This window comes from Lissotriton helveticus, chromosome 2_1 (genome assembly GCF_964261635.1).
Source record: "Lissotriton helveticus chromosome 2_1, aLisHel1.1, whole genome shotgun sequence".
In the NCBI taxonomy this organism is placed as follows: domain Eukaryota; kingdom Metazoa; phylum Chordata; class Amphibia; order Caudata; family Salamandridae; genus Lissotriton; species Lissotriton helveticus.
The window spans coordinates 873,084,169-873,108,555 of record NC_136059.1 but is presented as its reverse complement, the minus strand read 5'-3'; the positions used below and the strand labels follow the sequence as shown (position 1 = coordinate 873,108,555).

Genomic DNA, 24,387 nt, shown 5'->3' with positions numbered 1-24,387 from the left:
AGGGTATGTCATTTCATATTCTAGATATTTTAATTCCTTTAATTCTGGATCAAAGTAGTATTTTACTCTGTCCGTTGTAATTGAATTCACCCATTGTATCCATTCTGGATTCAACGTTGTTGTTGGTAAATTACATGGGGTTGTTAATGCCTCAAAGGCTGACTCCGCTGTTCTGACTGTGATACGTCTACCGTCAGCGTTGTCTTTTTCTCTTGCTATAGCAGTTTGAACTGCATGAACAATGTTGTCTTTAATACTGAACTTCTTTTCAGCTTCTGTGTACAAGTGTGAATTGTATGCAATTGGTACCTTTTCTCCGTCATTAGAGGTCAGGTATGTGAATCCGCATCTTCCTGGGATGACTCGAATCACAAGATTGCGTGTGTTGTCACGTGTTTCTAATTTTGTTTTAATTAACATGTCTGTTTGTAAAGATCTCAAAATTTCTGTGTGTTTTTGAGTCCAATTGATTCTTTTAAAATCTGGTTTTATTAGATCATAAAGGGGTTTGATCCTTTCTGCGTAATTTGCAATGTATGTTCTTCCGAAATTTAGGAAGCCTAGAATTGATTGTAAGTTTTTTAGTGTTCTATGAGCTTGGAGTACCGCACATTTCTCTAGGAAATTGTCAGCCAGGCTTTTGCCTTCACTTGATAATTCATATCCTAAAAACAGGACTGTTAGATGGGCAATTCTTGATTTTTTAAAGTTGAATTTGTAACCCTCTGCTGCGAGCCCAAGTATTATGGTGTTCACTCTCTTCAAGTGAGTATCCAAGTCATCATCTGTTAGGTAAATGTCGTCGACATATGATAATGCCTCGTCATCGTATGTTTGTAGTAATTCTGTTACTCTCTTTGAGAATAATCCTGGGCTGTTCTTGTGCCCCTGGGGTAAACGGCAGAAGCTTTTTTGCGAGCCATTTACCGAGAACGCAGTTAAATATCTGCTCTCTGGTGCTATATTTTGACAAAAGAACCCATTAGAGATGTCTAATGTTGTTTTGTATTTTTTGCGCACTATGTTATTCATTAGTGCAGCACTATGCGAGTTTTGCACTGCAAAGGTTTTGCAACATGAGTTAAGGTGTCTGTAATCCAAAACTAAACGATATGAGTTGTCTGGTTCGGAGACAGGAAACAAAGGATTGTTCATTTGTGAGGTGCAAGTTTCAATCACCCCCTGGTATTCAAGTTGATCTAGGATCTCTTTTACCTGTTTTTTAGCTTCTTGCTTAATTGGGTACTGCCTCTGTGCAGTAGGTTGTGATTTTAACTGGATTTTGTGGGGAGGAGAGTCCTCATCCCATCCTACATGATTTTTATATAAAGCAGGAGCTTGAGCTACTGCCCACTTTCTAGCAAGTGTATATTTTTTATGAATTGGAATGTGATTTGAGAAGGCAGGCATAATTATTTCTTCGCCATGAGGACACTCCCTGACAAACTCTGGTGGCCAGTCTCGTTCAGCTAGAAGGATGTCATAGCCCTTGGACAGATTATCCCAAAATAGTCCCCTTATTTTTCTAGTCTTATCCCCCTCTATACGCAATGTAATTTCATATATTTTATGAGGTTTGCTAACTCTGGTGTCCGCAGTTTCCACCTGAATGTATTCATTCGTGTCCACTGTCTCCAGATGATTCATAAGGACTTTGCGAGCTATGCTCACTTCTGCTGCGCTGTCTAGCATTGTCTGAGCCCATTCTCCGTTTTTCAGCTGTGTTCTCAGTATTCTCGGCATCTTTGATTACTTTAATACTGGCTACCTTCTTTTTTGGAAAATTTAACTTTTTATTTGGATGAGCAGGTTCCTTGTCTTTGGACTTGACGTGCTCTTCCCTGTGTTCTGATCGTCCTCTTCTTTCCGATTTCTGCGAGGAAGTCTGAAAAGATTGAGAGGGACGTGTATCAATATCTTGATATCTATCAGGTTTCTTTATATTATCCCTATTTCTAAGGTTGTATTTTTTCCCAGAGGGCTCACTTTGGGGAGACCTGCGTCCTTGGTTCGGAGATCTTTCTCTCCGCCGAGGAGACCTTCCTCTGGACTGGAATCTTTTTTCTTTAGGATTGGATTGTTTGTTTCCATCCCAGCTCTTTTTTTGAGTGTTTAAATTATTTTTTATAAATACCTTTTCAGGACTTTCAACTAGTTGGGGTTTCACTGGTATTCCACCCAAACTATCTCTTCCTAGTTCTTCATAGGATATTTCTATGATTCTGGCAATTTCAGATGGTTGGTCTGCTATATTTGTCTCTTTTAACCTCTGGCGAATCGCCACATTTGCTGCTTCTCCCTTTATGTTGGCTAATAATATTGCCGAGACCTGCTTGAAGTCTTTCAGTAATTTCATACCGAGAGTTAAAGTGGGTTCTGGACCGTATTCATCTTGAATCTGTTTAAGCACATCTGGTATTACTGACATGGATGGTACACCATGTGTTTTTGTGTAAATGGAAGCAAAGACTGTTCCCCAAGTGTCAGAGTCTTCCACGTGTGGTGCGATTCCCATTGGAAGACAGATAGTCAGAATCCTGTGTTTTTCTACTGGTGTGGTGTCTGGAAACACCGCCTCTATTTGAGTGATTTTTTGTGCTAGCCAGAAAGGAATTTGTTCCCGTTTTGCGGGTACTTTACCCAGACAGGACTGTATGTTCTGTGGTGTAATTTTATTTGTGTTACCCTGATGAGGGTTCAGCTGTGGAATTTTAACTGTTGGTTGGACTGTTGAAGTCCGCATTACATATTGGACTAATTGTCTATGTATTTTGATTAGTTGTTTTAGCTGTATTAAAAGCTCTGCTGCAGGCATTTCTTCAATGTCTGGATGTGGTGTATATCCGGCTAGGACCGGCCACGTTGCTCCTGGTCTACCTAGTGGACCGAGCCTGGTGATGTGATTATTATGTTTTAGGGCGCCATGAAACAAGAGCAGGTGCTCTTGGAATTTGAGTGGTATTTCCACTTCCTCGAAAGGAGTGTACTCACTAGGAGGTTCCTCTATTTTGTAATAGTGGAAGTCCTTTGTTACAGCGTTTGCTGCTGGAAAGTTTATCCATGAATAGAATACCTCTGTCTGCCGATATTCGTGTGCCTCAATTACGAATATGACTGTACCACCTCTTGGTGTCAGTCCATTTTCTATAAGTTTTAAGGTTATAGATTTCCTTATGTTGACCGGGATGAGTATTGCATTTGGGTCATTTTCCAGCAGAGTATTGTCTGCTTCTAGGAGTTCAGCTGCTAGTCTAACTGTCTCCCTTTCTTCTTCAGTTTCTGACATACTATTGTCAAGAAGGTTATTCTGTTTGTTTGCAGATCAGGTTTCTATGAAACAAAGATTAGATGCACAATATTTTGGAACAGTGTATCCTTCAACGTTGAATAAACCAAGAACCATACATAGGAGTCTCCTCCTGCGAGGTTTGGCGGATATGACCTTTCACCCACTCCAGACGTCTTTGGAGTATTATGGGAAAAAAGGGGTTCTGTGTGAAAAAGCACGACTGAGTTACTCTAATGTCTTGCGTTAGTTTTATCGCCTATCCAAACGTTGGGCGCCATGTAGTGTAGTTCCTATTATCCCAATAGGCTCTGCGCATTGGAATAATACCTTCAATAGTATAGACCTAGGACGGAGGTTAACTAGGTCTTCTACTGACGATATTAGACTTAAAGTTTTGGGTTTGCCAGCTAGCTCAGAGTTCACTAGAAACTTTCTCGAATAGGCAAGGAGGAGTTTAACCTCCCTGGATAGACAAGAAGGGATTTAGTTTCTGACAACCATAGAACATGACAACTTTGCTCTCCCCTAATCAAGAGTGTATCTCTAGAGTCGTGTGAAAACAAAAGACAACTTATTTTACTCAGTCAGTTCAGTGCATTCTTAGTTTCACCAGATTGTAGAGAAAAGGAAGAGACGGGCGTGTTCAATAAAAGATGTTATTTATTGATCAGTCTCTTTTCTCGTACAAGAGAAATGAATCGATATTATTGCGATACTTATGGTTAAGTAAAGTGCATACAATAAAAGCAGAAGTATAAAATAATACTGCAGAAGCATTGATATGGTTTCTAAGCCATATGATATTTAAAACTGATAAAATAGATACATTCATATATACATTTGACTAATCGTACTCAACTGGTGCTTCTAACCACGCCTACCCCAGTGTACCTGACCTAAGCCTAATACGTGGGCGGGAGTAGATAAGTAGCAGTTTAAGTTAAGTTTGTTTTGCCAAGTGACTGACTCAAGAATTCTCTGCAAGGGGTTATTCAGTTCTGTACCTGAGATCTAGAATGGTTGAGGGCTGGTATCTCTCGTCTCTGGTCTTGATATTCCAGCTGCCTGCGAGGGCTGCTTGGGAGCGATTTCTCGGCAGGAGAAAAGCAGCGTCTCGTTCTCAGCGCATCAGGAAGGCGGGGCAGCGCCAGTGGCTTTATCAATCTGATTTGGCGCCGTGACAATGTAGGAATATATAGCCCTCCTTCAGGCACACATAAACATAGAGGGTAGACTACAGGTTTAGGCATTCTGGACGGAAGAGGTATTGACCTGCAGCATGTGCCTTCTTAGTGTAGTGCAGGGTATTTGGAGTTGTAAATAACTCCATATTACATTTCAAAACACAAATGCCAATAAAAACCTGAGCTAATTCATAATAAATGCATGAAAACGATTACAAGCTGTAACCTGTTTTAGCCAGAGGTATAGACAAGTTGAATTAGCCTATCAAGGTACTGAAATTATGAAACATCGTATTGGCGCCAAATGCTCTCAACATGTGCTGCCTTTCTATTGGTAAGTCTATTTTATAGAGAAAGAATTAAATATATATAAACTGAAAAATACCATGTTTCAGGGACATAATAGTTAGAAATTAGCACTTAAAAGAACGTTGAAATTCACTGAAAAAACAATAGATTTTAAGGGACGTTATAGTTAGAAATTAACATAAAAAAAATCTTAGAAATTTACTGAAAAAAACACAGGTTTCCTGGACGTTATAGTTAGTTGGACATTTCACTCGTACAAAACCAAAGAAATTCGCTCGCTATAACTCGCGCCCCCGCAGTGCACTGCTGATGACGTGTCATATTACATCACTCATGATATGGTCAGTGATATCACTGATGACATCTTAAATGACATCACTGATGACATCATCCAGTGAATGTGTGTTTCTGTAAAGTTTAAATTTCTTTATATATATATATATATATATATATATATATATATATATATATATGCCAAGGTGTTTTGAAGAATGAATGGGTGTATAAGTGTCTGAATGGATGATTCAGTTGGTGCGTGACTGATAGTATAAGTGACTGATTAAGCGTATCTTACTGAATGCATGGGTTAGTGACTAAACTGTGTAAATGTTTGTATCAGTCTGTCAGTTGGTGTATAAGCGGCTGCATGGGTTGGTGAGTAGCTACATACTGTCTATTTGGGTTACTGACTGGCTGTCTGTGTATCTGTATGGGTGCCTGAGTGTCTTTGGGAGAGGGTGGGGGTTGGGTGACTCTGTGCATAGATGTGCGAGTGGGTGATTCACTGGGGGCAAGGGATCAAAAGTGAATCTGTGAAGGGCTGTATGGGTGGGTGAGTGTGTGTATGGGTGTGTGGATGAGTGAATGGATGAAAACAAGTTACTTACCTGTAACTTTGGTTTTCCCGTATTGGAAACTTTCATATATTCCCATGCTTGTATCATTCCCATCGTCTGAATGGGAGTCCCCGGTATACATAAAATAGCAATAGAAACCATTACTAAACCAAAGCAAAACAAATGCGACTGATCAGGCCATCGAAAGCGCATTCCCCAACGATCCCCGATGGTGAATTCTGCTTGCATAGAAACGGCATTTCTTGTTCTCCGGAGTGGCAAAGAGATCTATGGAGGGTGTGCCACCTGGAAGATGTTACACTCCGAGTGATACCTCTTGTTGAATTGCCCACTCCCAGATTGATTGGTCTTCTTGTGACAACAGTCGAGATCTGGTGCCTCCTTCTTTGTTTGTATAATGCATGGCCGTTGTGTTGTCCGTACGTATAAGGACTGTAGACTGTTGTATTCCTGGAAGAAAGGCCTGTAAGGCTAGGATAATTGCCCTGAGCTCTAGCAGATTGATATGCAACAGCTGATGTTGAGGCCGCCACCGGCAGCAACACCACTCCCCAGCCTTCGAGAGAGGCGTCCGTAGTTATTATGTGTGGAGCCATGGCTAGCTTGAAAGAGAGACCCTGAGAAATGTTTTCTTTGGTCATCCACCATGATGCGGCGTCTCTCATGGCCTCTGTAACTGAGTTCTTGTCGTCAAAGGATCTGTTGACTTGGCGCCACTGCAAGTCCAACTCTTCCTGGAGTGAACGCATTCTTAATCTGCAGTGAGGAATCAGGGGTATGCATGAGAAGATGGAACCCAGCAGGACTTGTAGATGCGAACTGAAAGTGACCTTCTTTTTAACAATAGGGAAGCCATGGACATTAGCTTCTCTTGCCTCGTCAAGGTTGGGAAAGACTTGTTTACGGATGTGTTCAGAATGGCTTCCAGAAATCTGGCTGTTCTTGACGGCCGGAGAGAAGACTTCTGCTCATTGAGTGTTAGGCTGGGATTGGCAAACAGGCATGTACATGTTATGACTGATTCTTCTGCTGCCTGTTTGGTAGGAGGTTTTAGCAACCAATCGTCCAGGTAAGGAAAGACCTGAAGCTTTTGTCTTCGTAGAAAGGCTGCTATCAGAACTAATACCTTTGTGAAGATCCATGGAGCAGATCGCAGACCAAAGGGAAGAACCCTGAATTGAAAATGGCTCTTGGCTACTGTGAAGCGAAGATACCGCCTGTGAGCTGGGTGAATGGGTATGTGAAAATAAGCGTCCTCTAGATCCAGAGTGGCCATGAAATCCCTTGAGTTGAGAAGTTGAAGGATGTCTTGTAGAGAAACTATCCGAAAGGATTAGTTGATGAGATAGGTTTGAGCTCCTTCAAATCTAGTATAGGGTGCCACTTTTCTAACGTCTTCCGGATCAGGAAGAACCGGGAGTAAAACCCCTTTCCCCTATGAGAGATAGGGACCGGTTCTATAGCTCCAACCATAGCAGACGGAGATGGTTCGATACCGTGGCACGAGGGGGCTTGGATGGTGGTGGTTGGACAAACTCCAGGGTATGGCCGTAAAGAATGATGTTCAATACCCAACGGACTGATGTTATTTGTTGCCAGTTGTGGAGGAAATATAAAACTATGCCTTCCACTGATGATACAGGAAGAGAAGGGGCAGTAGTCAGAGCCCTCAAGCCGCTATTGGCGCTTAGAGTTGTGTCTGCCCTGGCGACCTTGTCTTTCTCGGTTGTTCGAGCGAGAGAAAGACGAAGAAGATCGGTTCTGCCGTTGATTGTAGTTAGGCCAGTAGGATTGTGATTGGGAACCATATGAGGAGTAACGCTGTTGTTGATAATTTCCCCAGTATGTAGAGTTACCTCTTTCCCTCAATCCTCGGAATGGGAAGAGTCCCTAAGGATTTTGCTGTTTCTGTATCCTTTTTATTATCTTGGAGCGCATCTTCAATATTTTTTCCAAACAGCGCTTCCCCCATCAAAAGGCATATCCAAGATTTTGTTCTGGACTTCTGGGAGGAACCAAGTAGCCCGTAACCAGCCCTGTCGACGAAGGACCGCCGCTCCAGCTAAGGAGACAAAAGTCATGTTGCAATATCCATTGCACAATCAATGTTTTCCGCCGATGTTATTTCACCCACCTGAAGAATCCTTTTAGCTTCTTTCTTTCTTTCCTTCTTCCGGCAACTGATCAAGATAGGGGGATAGGTCGCACCACATCTGGCGATCGCATCCTCCAAGTATAGCCAAAGAATTAGCAGCTCTGACTAGCAGGCGGGACATAGATGAAAATTTTTTGCCTACATTATCCAGACGCCGGCCATCTTTAGCTGGAGGAGTGGTAAGGGGAGCCGAAGGATTTCTAGGTTTCCTCTGCGCGGCCTGCGAGATTACAGAGTGCGGTTTAAGTTGGCTGATCAAACAGGCTGGGCTACCCTCTGGAGCCTTATATTTTTTCTCCAGACGAGGTAGAACTGGAATAATCGTGGCTGATTTTTGCCTTTAAGCCTGCCTCCCAAACATGGTCCACAATCGGAATTGACCTGACCGATTTCTCATAAGGCCCCTTAAAGGCATAAAGGAAGCACTCCGATTCCACCGTGGTCATGGGCAGTGCAAACCGTTTGGCGGCCCTCTCCATTAAGTTTTGGAAACCCACTATATCCACAGGGGGGAATCAACAGGTGCCGGAGCAGGAGAAGCTAGATCTGGAAATAACATAGTCATCCCACTCCGCATCTGGATCTGGAATCGCAACATTTCCTTGGTCGTCATCAGAGGTGTCATCTTGGACGGCAGGCGTAACGGTGGAACATCCTGCGCTTTCAGCATTGGCTGAGGCTGTGGTTCTTGCATGGCCACGGGACGAGCAGGAGGAATAGTAGTAACCGGTACTCCTACTGAAACATGAGGCTGTGTTGCAAATCATTTTCTGTCATTCAAGAGCATAGCTTGTAAATCTGTCATTAAGGAGGAGGGCTTTTGGACCATCTCCTGATGATAGTCCTGTTGATATTGAGAGGGAGGACCATACTGTTCAAAATCCTCGTACTCCCCTTCGGAATCCGTCTCCTGGCATTTTACGTGAAGTTGAGAAGGGGTATCAGCTAGGAGAAGTGCAGGTGGTAAAGGAGTCACCCTCCAGGGGCAAGGTCATCTCCGGTGTGATTTGACGTTTTTTGAGCAATATTGACATTTTTTCAACCGTCGACGACGAAAGAATAGTCGCCAAAGAATTCACCATCGCAGCTGTCGTTGACGCAGTCGTCGTTGATGTCATCGTCTTCGTCGACGTTGTTGGCGTCGTCACACTCGTCGTCGACATCCTCGACGACGACGTTATAATCAACACCATAGTCGACAATACAAATACCACCGCATTGAACTCGTCGACACAGAGCCCTGTGCCAGAACCGGCGACGAGGAAACCCCCGTCAACGAGCCCGTCGACGGGGTGAAAGATGAAGAAGACTGTATCTTTGGAGTTTTTGTCGACGGAATCGATGATGGCGTCGTCGACGAGTGAGTCTTCTTTGATGCTTTTACCTCAGAAATCAACGATGATGGCTTTCTGAACGTCTTTGAAGCCGCATGAGGTGATGTTGGAGTAACAGAACTGGATTTCCTCTCAAGACTCACTTCTTTTGATAGGCCTTCCTCTCCTTTACACCTTGGTGAGGAGATTCGACAGGACTAAGCCCTTTAGATCTATCAGAGGTCTTTTTCAGGGCCTTACCAGGGCATTTCTCAGAAGGAGAAGGAGAAGCTCTACACCTTTTTACAGACCTTTGGAAGAGGTCGGAGAAGAAGTTTTGTTGCTGTCACTGGACACTGGCTCCTTTCTTGACTTCAGCTTCTGGAGTCAAAGACGCCCTTCACGATCACGCAAAGTCTTGGTAGAAAAGGTGCAGCATTTCTCACAGTATGCAGCCTTATGGTCTGGATACAGACAGTAAATACAATGCTTGTGCTTATCTTCAATGTATAGCCTCTTCTTAGCACAAGTAGCACATGACTTGAAGAGGGCCTTCTTCTCTTTATCCGACATCCTGAAGAAGTTGTAGTAGAAAAAACTGTAGAAAATGTTGTAGAATCAAAGTTCTAGGAAAGAACTGAGCAGAGCTCAGTGGAGACTCCCTTGCACAATGTGCGGTAGAAAATCTGAGGTTCTGAGCTTTTCTCAGGAGGGTTCTAAGGGGTGAGGCTAATCTGTTTGGTTGTTCATTTTTTTTATCTCTTTTAGAAAAAGAGGTGGATAGGTTGCAAAACAAGAATGGGCCTAGGCCTAGGTTCTGTTTTAGTAATGGTTTCTATTGCTATTTTATGCATACCGGGGGCTCCCATTCCGACGACGGGGAATGATACAAGCATGGGAATCTATGAAAGTTCCAACACTGGAGTAATTCCAGACACTTCTGTCTGGTGAGTAAGGGAACGCTAGAAGCTTCTTCCACTTCAAAGCTGGCACCGAGTATAACACTAGGACCCTTCAGTTCACTTCTGGACCTGTGGAGGACACTCAGAGGACTGACCTGTTGCCTTGGTCTGCTGTGTACTTCTGATAACTGCCATGCTGCACCAAAAGGACTGCCCTGCTGCCTGAAGCCTGCATTGTTCCCTCAGAGAATAGCCCTGCTTTTAGACACAATTTTCTGCTTGAAACCAGGACTTTCAGAGTGACTAGAGGGTTTGGCACCGACAACTTTGAATTGGGAACCAGAGGCTTCCAAGGGTCAAGTCTTGAGCCCAATAAATACATGCCTAAAAATGAAACTTTATGAGCAAATATCCCTCTTAGCTCATTTCAGGAAGCAAGCGCGTTGACATCAAACTACTGCTGCATTAGAATCGCATGCAAACAGAAATGCGGACCATAAAAATAAACACTCACCAAGGCTTTAATTTTTCCAGACTCATCAAGCGAACAGCTTTCACTGGCACATCTGTAACGAAAATTTTTTTTTAAAATTTTAACTGAATTCCCCCAAAATAAAGCTAAATATAATTGTTGTTGTCATCGAAAAGAAATGAGTTGCTATTACTCTGAAATTGCTTAAACAATATATTTAATTCATATTTTGTCGAGGAAGTCAGGATGTCATACTTGTTATTGGACCGACAAAGGTAGTCGAGCAATAGGATTGTTCATTAACTCTGAAGTCACGCATAAACTCAGTATCAGCAACTGTAGAATAAATTAATCCGTGGTCTTGCAGCTTGCGATCGAAATAGCCGGTAAATGAGCAAACAAATATCAACCACCAGTTATCGAATTGCCTGTATAAATAACACCTATTGCCTTGGCCAAGAGTGCCAAGAAATTTCACAAATTATGCTAAGGCTTTTGCACCACATGACGTTTGAATTCGTCAACACATACAGGAGTTCCACACTACCCACATAAAGTATATGCCATAAAGTATACCCCATATGACAAGTAGACTCAAACTCGAGGGTCATGAAAACTACCGTGGGTTTGTCATGGGCATCTTAACAATTCCACTTTGGGCAGTGGAATCTCCCGAAAAATACCATTAAATTGACGATGAAGTTTCCATGAAAATGACAGAATAAGAAGCCAGGACACTAGCTCCAAATCAAATAGCTTTTTCTATAAATGTCGAGCGTTTTTATTTATTTTTAAATAATTAACGATGCATGTGATATATCTTGGTTCAAATAATGTACAAGGATTGTAATCTTACATCGAGTTCCTGGAGAGATAATAATAAATATTGACAACAACTGAAACGAAAACCTTGCCACAGTAAGTGGATACAGCGTAAAAAGAGATGAAATACAAACATATAACCATAATGCATTGTGGGTTCCAAATCAGCAGCCCAATTTACTAAGTGCAGGTCACAAACCAGGAAGTGCAACTTGCACACCGACTGGTTTGCAAAATGACCTTAATTTTGCATTGTGGCTGATACACTAATCAGTTAAATCACAAAATGTATATTCACGAGAGGAATGCAAACAAGAAAGAAAGAAAGAAGGCAAGAGAAAAGAATGTGATAAAGAAGGAATGAATGAAAAAAGCAAGGAAGAAGAAAAGAACAAATTTTAAAAAGAAAATGGGAAAGCAATCAAGACGAAGGAATATAAGATAAAAGGAAATCAAGAAAGAAGGAATGTGCGAATGAAAGGAAAAAGGCAAGAATGGAAGAAGGAATGAAAGAATAAACAATAGAAAAAAAGAAGGAATGAAAGAAAGAAACATAGAAAGGAGGAAAAAAAAGGATAGCAGGAATGAACGAAATAAGGAAAGAGGGAATAAAGGAATAAAGGAAAAGAAAGAAGAAGTGAAAGAATGAAAGAAAGAAGAGGAAAGAAAGGCAGGAGAAAGAAAAAAATGCTAAAAAGTATCGCAAGTGCTGCAAAGAAAGCATGATTAAGGCTGGTTTTCTTTCTGGGCAAAGTTTATTACAGAACAATTAAAGTCCAGACTAAACATGCACTGACGAATTGCCTGCTTATGAATTCACATGTATAATATTGAAGCTTTCGATAACTTAATACAGAACAAGTTCAAATAGACACTATCTGTTATGCTGTGAAATGCCAGCAGTCAGATAAAGAACACTCAAAGAAATTTACAACAGCATTGGCAGGAGACAGGGACATATAAAGGGTGGATTATGGCATGTACTCATCTGGTAAAAAGCGTCCTGCTGTCACTTCAGACTCTAAACACAAAGGCAACATCCAAGTTATAATTTAAAAACAGAAACATTGGCACAGAACGGAACTAGCTTGTGTGCAGATGTGCTCCTTGTGAAAGAGCAAAATGCAGTCACTTAAAGTGAAGTTATCCAGTGGCTGAAAAAGGCTGACACCCCTGCCTCATGCTATTTGCTTTAGTGGGCGGAAGCAAAATTTGAATGACACAACGGACCAATTGATGAAGAAAGCTGGATGAAAGCACCTTAGATAAGTACTGTGCACATATACTTTTTAAAGGTCTTGGTTAGTGCCATAGCTAATAAAGCAGCACCAGCCACTTATAGAGAGAACAGGAAATATATTGCGGGGATTCCAATTCCATTTGTAAGTAGCCAATCAAGTTCAAGCTTCTTTCTTTACATCCTGGCCTTTGCAGTACTGTTTGTAATATAACATCAGAAGCGGATTTTGGCCGCAAAATATTGATACATCCCACAACAAATCACTACTTGGAAGGGACGGCCAAAACTTGCTCCTTCCAAATAGCAATCCGGTGTGCCCTTTGAAAGCCCATAGTGGTATTCAGTAACCGATTACAGATTCGCAAAATGGGTTAGTACATTCCAAAAAGCCATTTAGCATTTGCAAACCCAGTGATTTAGTGAATCACAGGGTTTGTGACAATTCAACAGCTTTGTACATCTGGCTGCAGGACCCTTCTAGCCCCATTACTCATTCCACCTAGCGCTTGCATGATGCCACAAAGCCCTTACTAGCATTATCATCTCGTTTTAATTAATTTAAACATATGTTCACTGACACTTCTTTCTGTGAGTATAACTATCTCAAGTTTCATCACTATGCACTCTGAGGAAGATGAGTTATTGTTCCTACTTGACACTTGCGTCATCACAAGAAAACCAGCAATCAAAATTCTGCAATTCCTATCTGAGCATTTTTTGTAAACAAACTATAACTGCAAAATGTTATGCTACTGATATATATATTATATATATATATACACAAAGCATCAGCAACAAAGTGTTGACTTAAATATCCTTCGATCACAGGATAATCCTCAAGAACAATATGGAAATCCTATAATCTTTAAGAATGTTCATATTACATGTTCAAATAGTTCCGTTTGTTTCCATCTTACAGCTCAACTCTCAGGAAAACGTCTTTGTATTGCAAATGTCTGAAAAATAAGTACAAAGGAAGCAAATATTCCTGGCAAAGGAAACCCTAGATCCACATAGCAAAGGTCATGGAAGCAGCAACATTTTATTGCAACTGCCTAGCAAAGTTGCAGTGGGCCAACAGGGAAGTTATGCCTAGATATACAGGATGGCAGATACATCTCCAAGTTCATGGTCTCCTAGGAAATATGGTACCAGAATGCAAAAAGAGGTTGCTTCGATAAAATGCTCATGATATTGGTCCTCCAACCAAGATATATATAAATGGATCTAGTGTTTAAAAATGCATGATAGTTTTATTTGTTTAGCGAGGAGGAGGAAGGGCCTATTTTATGAGGAGATCCATCTAATTTACAAGACATCACCGTATTGAAGTCTCCTTCCAGATCATCAGGATATCTATCAATTGGGAACCAATGGCTTCAATTTTGGGTATAATGTCATGACTAATAAATTAGGCATTTACATGTCTACCTTACATTTCAAAGTGCTGCCTACAAAAACACATATACCACACTTACCACCTAGATCCTGAACTAATGATGAATTTTTCGAAAGGGACACCATTATTAGTCCAAACAGCAACTCCCCTACATTTGGTGGAATAAAAAATCATCCCTCAATTTCTTGTGTTTAAAGAGTTCAAGTGGGTTTCCAGGATGAATGATTTGTCCTTTGTCTGTTTTTTAATGAACAAGTGTACTTTATGTCACTTTTTATAATGGTTTATTGATAAATATTCTATTTCATTCTCTTCTATCTACCAGCCGTGGTTATAATGGAGCGCTGTAGGGCAGGTCATACCTTGACCCATACTGACCACCATCCCACACAACTTTTTGTGGGACATATTTACTGTGGTATTAAGCCTCCAGCCACTTCATGCAAAACAAACCACTAACAGAGGAAAGACAGTGAAAAACCAGGAGCAGTAACATTCACTTCCACTTAAACATGAGAAAGGAGGGGCGTGGCCAAGATGGCAACTGAGTGAGATGTCCTTCCCCGTCTCTCTGGTGCCGCCACCGGCTTTCACTGCTATTCTTTGCACTATTGCCCAGTCAACGCTTCCTTGCAGTCACCGTGGACTGTGGACCGACGGGCCACAAGCCATGGTCCGTGTACTATGCTTGGACGGGTGCGGGCAGCCCTGATAGTTGCGGCAGAGCGTAGGAGTCGAGAGCCAGTGCTGTGTGAAAGGCCAAGTCCAAACAGCTTATTATGCTGTGGCCGCGCTCACCCGTGACCACTGGAAATTTGCCTGGTGATGCGTCTCAGAGCCCAGAGCACGACATTGGCCCGACCCTGTAGCAGGACGGTCTGAGAGCGCTGGAGGGGCCGGGCGACAGCAGGAGGTCATGTTTGGCGCAGCCTCGGGTCTATGTAAACTGAGAGGGCCTGCTGAGCAGATCACCTAGGTGGAGCTGTGGATTTGCTGAGTGCCTCCCCGCTGGAAATGTGGTAGGTGGTGGGGCCCCCGAGATGGGTCCGGAGCGGATGGACCACGCACAGATACATGAGGTGAGCCTGGAAGGCTAAGAGGGGAGCTCTGCAGCACTGCCACGTGAGATGCGAATGAAAGGAGCGGCCTGGGCAAGGGCTATTTGGTAGATCAGATTTTGGAGCACCTGGACCTAATTACAACTGGGCCTGCACTCGCTTGTCACATATCTTAGAGACGACCAGGCAACGGTGGGCTGAACTCCCCGGGGACCTACAGGGGGAGGTGTGGAGAGATCAGATACCCCCACCCTCAGCAGTCAACACAAATGCCCCCCCGTAGAAGAGGGGGGACTTCTGGAGTGCTGACACCCTGTACCCCCGCAAAACTCTGAACTGCCTGTGGCCCGGTACCTGCCTCTCGCTCGAGCTTCTTAAAGTCTACACATGCCATGGCCTTGAGGTACACTTCCGCAAACCACCCGGGATGTCCACAGACAGATCCAAAACAGATCAAAATTTGAAAGAAATGTTTTTTAGACCGGCTGGGAGTGCCTTTGGAGACCGGCCCCCAGCACCGGCAGCGCAGCACACACAAGAGGAAGAGGGGTCGGAAGAGACGATGACCCGCTCTTTCCTTGAGTTCTTGTTCACAGCCCTCAGAAAGGATTTACAAAAGGTCAAAAAGGACCTCTCCACCGTCATTCGGGAACTCAAGAGAGATATGGATTCTCTGCAGGACCGAGTTTCCACACTGGAAAGTCAGGGTACTGGCCACGTGGAAGATGTTGAGGCGCTGCAGCAGGAAATCTTCCGGCTCTGTGAGCATTGAAAATCGATCCTGTCTAAACAATATCCAGACCAGAGGAGCATTGTCAAAGGCAGAAGGCACAGATCTCAGGGGCTTCATTAAAGATCTTTTCTGTTTCATCCCCCCCCCCAATCTGGAGATAAAAATGGATCGGGCACATAGAGTGGGGCCCCCATGGGCTGCCTTCATGACTTCAAGTTGAAGGAGGACATCCTGCGCAAGGCCAGAGAGAATTACTATCGTCTTTCGAGATCAAAAGCTCACCCTCTCACAGTATCTGGCAGCATCTATCCTGCAAAAGGCCAGCAACTTCCCACCTCCAGGACATAGGTGTGCCCTACTCTTGGGGCATCCATTCCACTTGATTTTCTGTTTAGATGGGAAGCTTTTCCAACTTTGCTCTCAGAAAGAAACATGCAAGGTCTTGGGCATCGACCCGGTAGTAGACAGCTCTACATACTAAACATTCCCATCATGCTCGCCAACTGGTAGCCCTCGCTGGAAAATCAGCGGACCGGGGAAAAGAATCATCAGACCGGACCCTGACGCTATTGACACTATTGCGAAGCGACAGCAGGCAGCCTTGGAGTCACTTACTGCGGCACTGGTGAAAAACGATCCCTCTTAACGCTGATGGGCAAGTAACTTTGCAAACTGCACTGCTGGCAGTCAGGTGGTGGGGCTAGGGGACGGTGGAGAGTGGCCACAGAATACACTCCTGCAGATGAAACATAGAACCTCAATTGAGTATTCATATTCCTACTTGCATTTATGTCTGTTCTTTAGAATGGGTTTTTGTTTGGGTTGGAGATTTACTCATGCTTCCAGCAATCACAATCCAACATGCACAAACCAGACGCGAGCTCCTGGGAATGACAGATCAGGTCACATGGGTTAACTTCTAGTTTTTGGGTACAAAATGAAGGACCAACCCTTTAAGGTCATTACCCTTAATGTGAAGAGCCTTAATAGCCCAATCAAGCACAGGGCAGGGTACTAGTCATACCTGGAGAGTACAGGGGCAGGATTCCAGGGGGGCTCCACTCTAAAGAGGAGTTGCCCTGGCACTTAGGTGACTAGATTCACTTTGACCTTTTGGGTCTTTTACTGAGAGAGGGGTAACTGTACACAATCTCTATGATATTGGTTACTAATTCTGATTCTCTGCAAATTTTGTATTTTGTCCTAAGCTATATTCTGAGGCGGATATGTAATATACATATACATATAGCTCCTAGTAATCTTCTGTACATGAACTCTGTAACATTTTTAACATTCTTTTAAATTCACTGCAATTTATACTACCTGTATGTCCCTTACGTGTATTTGGCCCAATATTTATCTTCTTCGACTTAATAGTCCCTATTATTGTTTGTTTTTCTGCATAGGTGATGTCATGTCTTGGATAGACTATGTATTCCACAGAGAGAAGATGGATTGGGTGCCCACCGGGGCTTTATATCACATCTATGTGTCTTTTGGCAAACAGATGTTGTGTATTTTCCCACGCTACTTATGGATGCCAATAGGAACTCTTGTGTCAGGCTAGTGTATTTTCACAGTAGAATGTATTTCTTTATTGTGCAATTATTGATTTACCCAATTGGGTTATATGCAATTCAAGCTGATGCTAACAAGAGGATTTTGACTGTATTGTGAGGACTACGTTATAAAATATAATTTCACTGTGCTCACCATACCGATGTATTCAAGTTACACCTTATATTTATTCATGAGGATCTATTAGTGTGTATCACTGCAAGCAGATCATCATTATCGTTTTGATTAAGCAAATAGAATGAAAAGTGTATATGTTTTGCAGCCAGAAAAATTATATGTTTGTGTTTAGGGTGGAGACCAGCACATTATTTCTAATTAAGATATTGTGGATGACATATTTACATAAATTAGGCTTACTCGTTTACATTGTTATAAATATGCGCAAAAGTATATATTGATAACGTCTGTCACAGTGTCACAATGTAACCATTATAAGATGGCCGACATGAATTTGGGAATGGTAGTCCACTTTCTGTTTTCATTTTTCACGTTTCACGTAATTTTTATATATGCACGATCCATTTCACTTCCCATTACCCGCGAGCAAGGCAGTTTTGCCGCTGAAACGCGTAGGGTATCTTTCTTGGCTCTTATGCTGATTATGCTGATTTAGTAAATCCTTTTTCAACCGGATTTGGGACTGGCGTTATTGATTTGGAAGGAGTGCACTCGCGCATTTCTGCGCTTGGCGAGCGAGTATATATATATATATATATATATATATATATATATATATATATATATATATATATATATACATATACACATAGATATGTTTCTTCAGAATTATTTTGATATCATGAGGCTGTCGAGACAGCAAAGCAGACCTAGAAGGGTTATCTCCATCTGAAAATAAACCCTGAATAAAGATATAGCTCTATCTCCTCCAGCAGTAAAGAAAGTCATCTGACCCTGAAGTGGGAATTATTTGCGCCATGTAAAAATAGATCAGAAACATGGACATCATTTACGGGTTGCCAGAAGTAGAAGCTACTAACCTTGGCATTCACACTTTGCAATCCCTGGTGCTGCCTTTGTGACCCACTGCTTCACATGACTCAAAAGTTTCACTAACAGAATGTATAGGCTTTTGGGGGGGTGTGGCTTGGGTGATGATGTGATCGGCAGCGGACATCGGGGCTCCTCCGTGGCCGGCCTCCGCAGCAACACATCCTGAGCACTTACTTGGGCCCTCGACACGGACATTCGTGTCGGAACATCTAGTGCCCGTCTTGGTGCCATCTGTGGCAGAGCTGCAATTGGCGGTAAAAAGTTGTGAGGGCTTTTTCCTTCACGCGGAGGTCCGCCGACTCGCGCCCTAAAATGGCGGGCTCCCTCGGTGGGAAAGTCGCCTGACTGGGGGCGTGCATTTGCGGCTCGATTGGGTCCTGGGAGCGTCTCTGCCCGTGGACGCCACCGCTTGGGACCGGAGGTAACCTACCAGGGCATCTGCAGTGAGAAGGCACCGGGGGACGTGAGAGCGTGAAGATATCCTCTGGCTGGTCGACCAGCAGATGCCTGACTTCAAGATGGCGGTGCTAGGGACGAGGCTTGCACCACGGTGATGTCCCGGGCATTTGACTTTCTTCGTTGCACCTGTGGTGTTTGGGGGCATTAACTGGACTAAGAGCTTGCTTCAGAGGCAGCCTGGGACATTACTGGTGTAAAGGGGACGACTGGCCTGGTGAGCGGTGCTGGGGATCCCTGGGGGTGCAAGGCACAGCGGAGGCGCAAAGCGTGCGAAAACCCCAAGAACAGATAAAGTGGGCCTGGTTGCAGTGTCGTGTCTGGAACAAATTTGGGAGACAGTGGTGCGGGTGCCAGCTGGCTGGAGGCAGTTGCTACGTGCTGAGCGGGCCACTGTCTGGGGCTGTCCATGGAGCTGAGTGGGTGCCTCCTGAGACCCAGCTAGGCACGGAGTAGAGTGGAGGAAGGGATTGCCATCGACACAAGGGCCCCATCCTGGGAACTACTGGTACCGTAGAGGGCCTCAGACTCGGGGCAGGACGGACGGGCTCTGCTGGTCGGTGAAGGCGTGGGAAGCCTACCACTTAGCTGCACGGGCTCGCCGCAGAATCTGAGACGGTGTAACCCCGGAACAGGCATCAGGGGACAGCAGCCTTTGCTGGAGCAAGGCGAGAGCTCGGGGCCTCTCCGGCGCGGCTGGTGTGGTGGTGTGCGGGGCTCATGATGCGCAGAACATCCAGGAAAAAGGGATTCGAGGTGTTGCGCCTAGACGACGTGGAGCAGCACACTGAGGATGAGGATGGCGATGTTCGGCAGCAGAGTCCGGATAGGAATGGAGACCCCACATTGGGAGAAATAATGCAGGCCATCGTGGCCTCACGGGCGGCACTCGAGAAGAGAATGGATGCCATTAGATCGATCTCACCCTCCTGAAGGATGACCACCGGAAGCTTAAAGAGAAGGTGGCTACGCAAGGAACCACTCGAAAGGACATCCCGGACACAGTGGCTGACCTGCGCCTCTCGCTGAGCGAAGTGACACGCAGGGTATAAGTACTGGAGGTACGAGCAGAGGACAGTGAGGGGCACTCACGATGCAACAATCTCCGCATAGTGGGGATCCCGGAGCGTGAGGAGGGGGAGGATGCGGTCCACTTCTTGGAAAACTGGCTGAGAACGGAGGTAGCACCGGAGGGCCTATCTCCATTCTATGAGCTAGACCGGGCGCATAGGGTGCCGGCTCGCCCGCCTAAACCTGGAGCGCCGCCGCGACCAATGGTGGCGAGACTGTTGCATTATCGTGACCGAGACTTTATCCTGAGGGTGGCTCGTGAACAGCAGAATTTGCAAATCGGGAACAGTAGGGTGCTGATATTTCCGGATTATACCAGGGAGGTTCAACGTCAACGCTCATCCTTCCTGGCTGTTAAGACAAAAATATGGCAGCTCCATTTCCTCTATGCTATGCTGTTTCCAGCCCGGCTGCGGGTGACCGCAGATGAAAAGACTCACTTCTTTCTTACACCGCATGCCGCATGGGACTGACTCGCGGCTGCGCCCACTTCCCAGGTGTCTTCACCTCGAGAACGACAGATGGGGTCTCCGCTGAGGGGAGGCCCACTTCTCCAGTGGATCAACGTCAAGAACGGGATAGAGCGGTGCAGGTGGTGGCGGCCATCAGCCAGGGGGTGGTTAGCCCGGCGAGCAATGTCACCGACATTGAGAAGCGCGGAACGGAAAGTCTAAGATCTGGTAGTGCCCAAGGACTATCGGACTCGGAGATGCCGGACGTCACCCCGCAGACAGCAGACGGGATTTTTGGGTGAGGGGGCTACAGCGGGACTGCCAGGTCCATGCTTCAAGGTCAGTTACACTTGCCGGACTTGGGGGCTGACCCGATGGGCGATACCAGGGCAGGCGAGGACTCTCCAGGACTGCCGGCGGGTTCAACGGGCAATACCGACTTCCAAGACGGCAGGGGGGGACCGGGGGGGTTCTGGGGGCATTGTGCGTGGGTCACACGTTACCTCCTAGTTATGTCTCTGTATATGACCAGTTTGGTTTGGATGGGAGCCTGTTTTTTTGTGCCTGTCCTTGGGTGTGGGAGTCGGGTGCAGTTTGATGGTTGGGTGGGATGGGGAGGGTCAGACATGTCGCTAGGGGGGTATTAGAAGAGCGAATACACACGTTCGATCCATGGGTACCCCCGTAAGTCTTAAGATTATGTCTTGGAATATCAGGGGGATGCACACCATGTGTCGGCGACACAAAATACACGCCTACCTGGTCAGGCGGGGGGTCCACATCGCACTGCTTCAAGAGACCCACCTGACAAAGTCAGAGGGAACGGCGTTTCAGTGCCGCTGGAGGGGGCAGGTATTCCACACTACGCCAGGGGGACATTGATCTGGGTACGGGCGGGGGTGCCATTTCAATGTGTGCGACAGGTGATTGACCCGGAGGGCAGGTTTACAGTTGTCACGGGGCGCCTGGATGAGCGGAACATTACACTAGGGAGCATATATGCCCCCAATATCGATCAATCCTCATTTTTTGCACAACTCTCACAGAAATTGGCGGGGGAACTGGCGGGTCCTGTTCTCTTGGGGGGGATTTTAATTGTGTGACTGATGTAGATTTGGATCGATCTCACCCACCGCTCCCGGACGCCCCTGCCCGTAGGCTAGCAGACATTAAGCGCGACTAGCAGAAGCATTGGGGACTCACGGATACTTGGAGGGCCCACCACACTAGGGACCGAGACTACTCTTACTTTTCAGTGGTTTATGAGCTGCACGTCCGACTAGGCGCAGTGTTGTGTTCTCCTGATGTACAAATGATAGTCACGATGAGTGAGTATTTGGCTAGGACAGCCTCGGATCACAACCCCCTCTTGGTGAGCCTGAGCTGGGTTCGCCTCAGGACGAAGATCCCTAATTGGCGGCTCCGAACGGAGGTTTTGGAAGACCAGGTCTTTAGAGCCACCATAGGTACTGCCATAGAGAACTATTTCCAGCACAACGTGGGCACTTCCTCCGGTCTGCATAACGAGTGGGACGCATTCAAGGTAGTGCTGCGTGGGCGGTGCATTGGGGAAGCGGTGGGAGTCCGAAGAACATTATTGAGTGAGGTGCAGCAGGCAGAAAGGCGGCTCAGGGAGAAAGAAAGGGAGAGACCGGGTCGGCAGGACATGCAAGAAGGATTGTTGCAGGCGAAGGAAGCGCTGGCGACGCAAGTCGAGAGGTTGCGGTGCTTTGACTACAGGGCTTACACGGTGCGAGCTCATGTGGAGCAGGACAAATCTGGAGCTCTCCTGGCTTGGTTGGCAAACCCGGTGTGCAGGGGTACGCCGATTCTTGAACTTAGGGAAGAGGGGGGACAGTCCACTTTGGACAGCAGGCTATTAACACGCACTTCTTGGACTACTACTCCGCTCTATATAGTAGCAGGTTGGACCCTAACGAGCTGGAGGGAGGGGGGTTCCTTGATATAGAATTGCCCCAGCTGAACGCGGAAGAGGCAGAGACCCTGGGCCGTCCAGTAGATCTGGGCGAGATTCAGAGATCTATCAAGCATATGGCCAGGAACAAAACGCCGGGTACTGACGGGTTACCGTCAGAGTTCTATGTCACTTACATCGACCTGTTGGCTCCGCACCTGGTGGCCCTATACAACCGGTCGAAGCAGACTGGCTACCTGCCTGGTTCAACGAGGGAGACGGTGAGTGTGCCCCTCCTTAAACTGGGCAAACCAGAATGGGACTGCACAGCGAAGCGCCTTCTGGAGATGTTAAATACTGACTACAAGATCCTGAGCGGTATATTGGCCAATAGCCTGATGGGGCACATGACAACCTTGGTGCATAGACTGAGGTTCTTTAATTTTGACTCCATCTTACATTTGTCATGAATTTGTGTTGCCTTTACACAGGCTGCTCTATTCATGAAGTATTTCTGCCCTTTGGACTGCAACGTGTAGAAAACCCCCCTCTGTCCTTGCTTTGAAAGCAATCTCAGACACTAGCTGGCCTAACTGCATACAGACACGTTCTGCCATTACTGATTGACCTATAAGTGCTGAAGTTGATTAACTTATGGGTTGGGCAGAAACACGACGTAAGGGGGACATTCTGGTTACATGATGTATTTCTATTGGCTAATATTGTGCAGATCTTGTATGTCCATATTAGGTATTTTGTATGCTTGCAGAAGCTAGGACTGCCCCTTTCTTGTATGCTGAGTTTAAATTCTAAGCATATAAAAGACCTCTGTGTTTTGTATTCTTTAGACTACCTCGTTCAATTGCTAAGGCAGTTGGGTGACGTAGCCTCACTTATTAAATTTAATAAAGATGTCTTTTGATATTTCAGCTTCTGTGTCAAGTCCTTTTGTATTAGTGAGACCCCTGAGAATGAAGATTTCAGTTCTTCAGTTGGCGCAGCCAACGCGGGCTTCATCAGAGAAGTGACTTTCTGTGGGAGTGATCTTGTCAGGAGACAGAAAGCTACTGAGGAGGACAAGACAGGATTCTACTAAGAAGGTACTCTGTGCACAGTGATTCTGGGGATTCTTCGTCTCTGCAGCCCAGTGTATTGTGGTAAATTAAATTTACTTATTACCTCATTTCTGAATTTCTATGCTTAATAAATCATAATTTCTTGTCAATGCAAAGCGAGGAGTCCGTGGTGCTCAAATGAAGGAGGAGGAGACCAATAACTCGAGTTAAGAGGAGCGCTTCCAGCACCAAGCGGGCACAGAAGCAATCTCTCAAGTCCCTCTCTTGAAGTGGGGGTGTCTTTATTTTCGACAGCAGGACATTTATACAGTCTTGGTCACGAGGCAAAATAGAGGAACAAACAGGTCATGGCAGATAGAGGAACAAAGATCAGCAAGAGGCGCAGATTGTGAAGAAATGGGGGCGTGTCTTAGGCTTCGTGAGGGGACTTGCGATGTGAAATAGTCTGACAGTTGGAAGGGGGAGGCTTCCTCATTTGGGGTTTGTGCTCGTGCTTCATGTCAAAAAGAGGAACTATCTTGTGTAAAACAGAGACCATCTGCTCTCTGGCTTGCAGTAACTAATTCTTAAAACAGGAACTATCTGCTGGTTCTGGGAATTGGCTGAAGCACAGGAAAGGGTGGTCAATGAACTAAGATGCCAGGTGCAGGGTGTCTTACAGTTAAGAACAGGAACTATCTGCTGCTGGTTCCCAGAATTGGCAGAACCACAGAAATGTGTGTGTTCACAGTGTACAACCTTGTGCTTCCTCTTTCAGTTGGGGGTGGTCACAGGGCAGTTGGTGTGACAGGCTGAGTTACCAACAATGGACAGGATTAGGCTGAGTCTCTGGCACAACTGGGGGAAGGTACACAGGCAGGCTTCTTGGAATTGGCTCGACCACAAGGAGCAGGGGGTTGTGCAAGATTCAATAGGGATGTGAAGGACAGTTTTCAGACAAGTTGCTGAGAGCATGTCACACACAAAATGGGTGCTTGTCTGAATGAGAAAATGGCTACCAGGCAGAAACAGGGAAATGATGGGGCACAATTGTCAATTTTATTTCCACATTCCCTCCTTGCCCCAGAGTGTACCTACATTATATCTCAATTTGCA

At 45.2% G+C, this 24,387-nt stretch overlaps 1 protein-coding gene across 3 annotated transcripts in view; it reads right to left on the bottom strand.

Moving 5' to 3' along the window:
- The window catches only part of CCDC192 (coiled-coil domain containing 192), an 851,244-nt gene that overhangs the window by 786,847 nt on the left and 40,010 nt on the right, over positions 1-24,387 (bottom strand). For all 3 annotated transcript variants that reach the window (XM_078675607.1, XM_078675606.1, XM_078675605.1), the window contains exon 2: positions 10,524-10,575. In XM_078675607.1, coding sequence (XP_078531733.1) covers positions 10,524-10,575 — 52 coding nt within the window. The remainder of the gene's footprint in view (positions 1-10,523; positions 10,576-24,387) is intronic.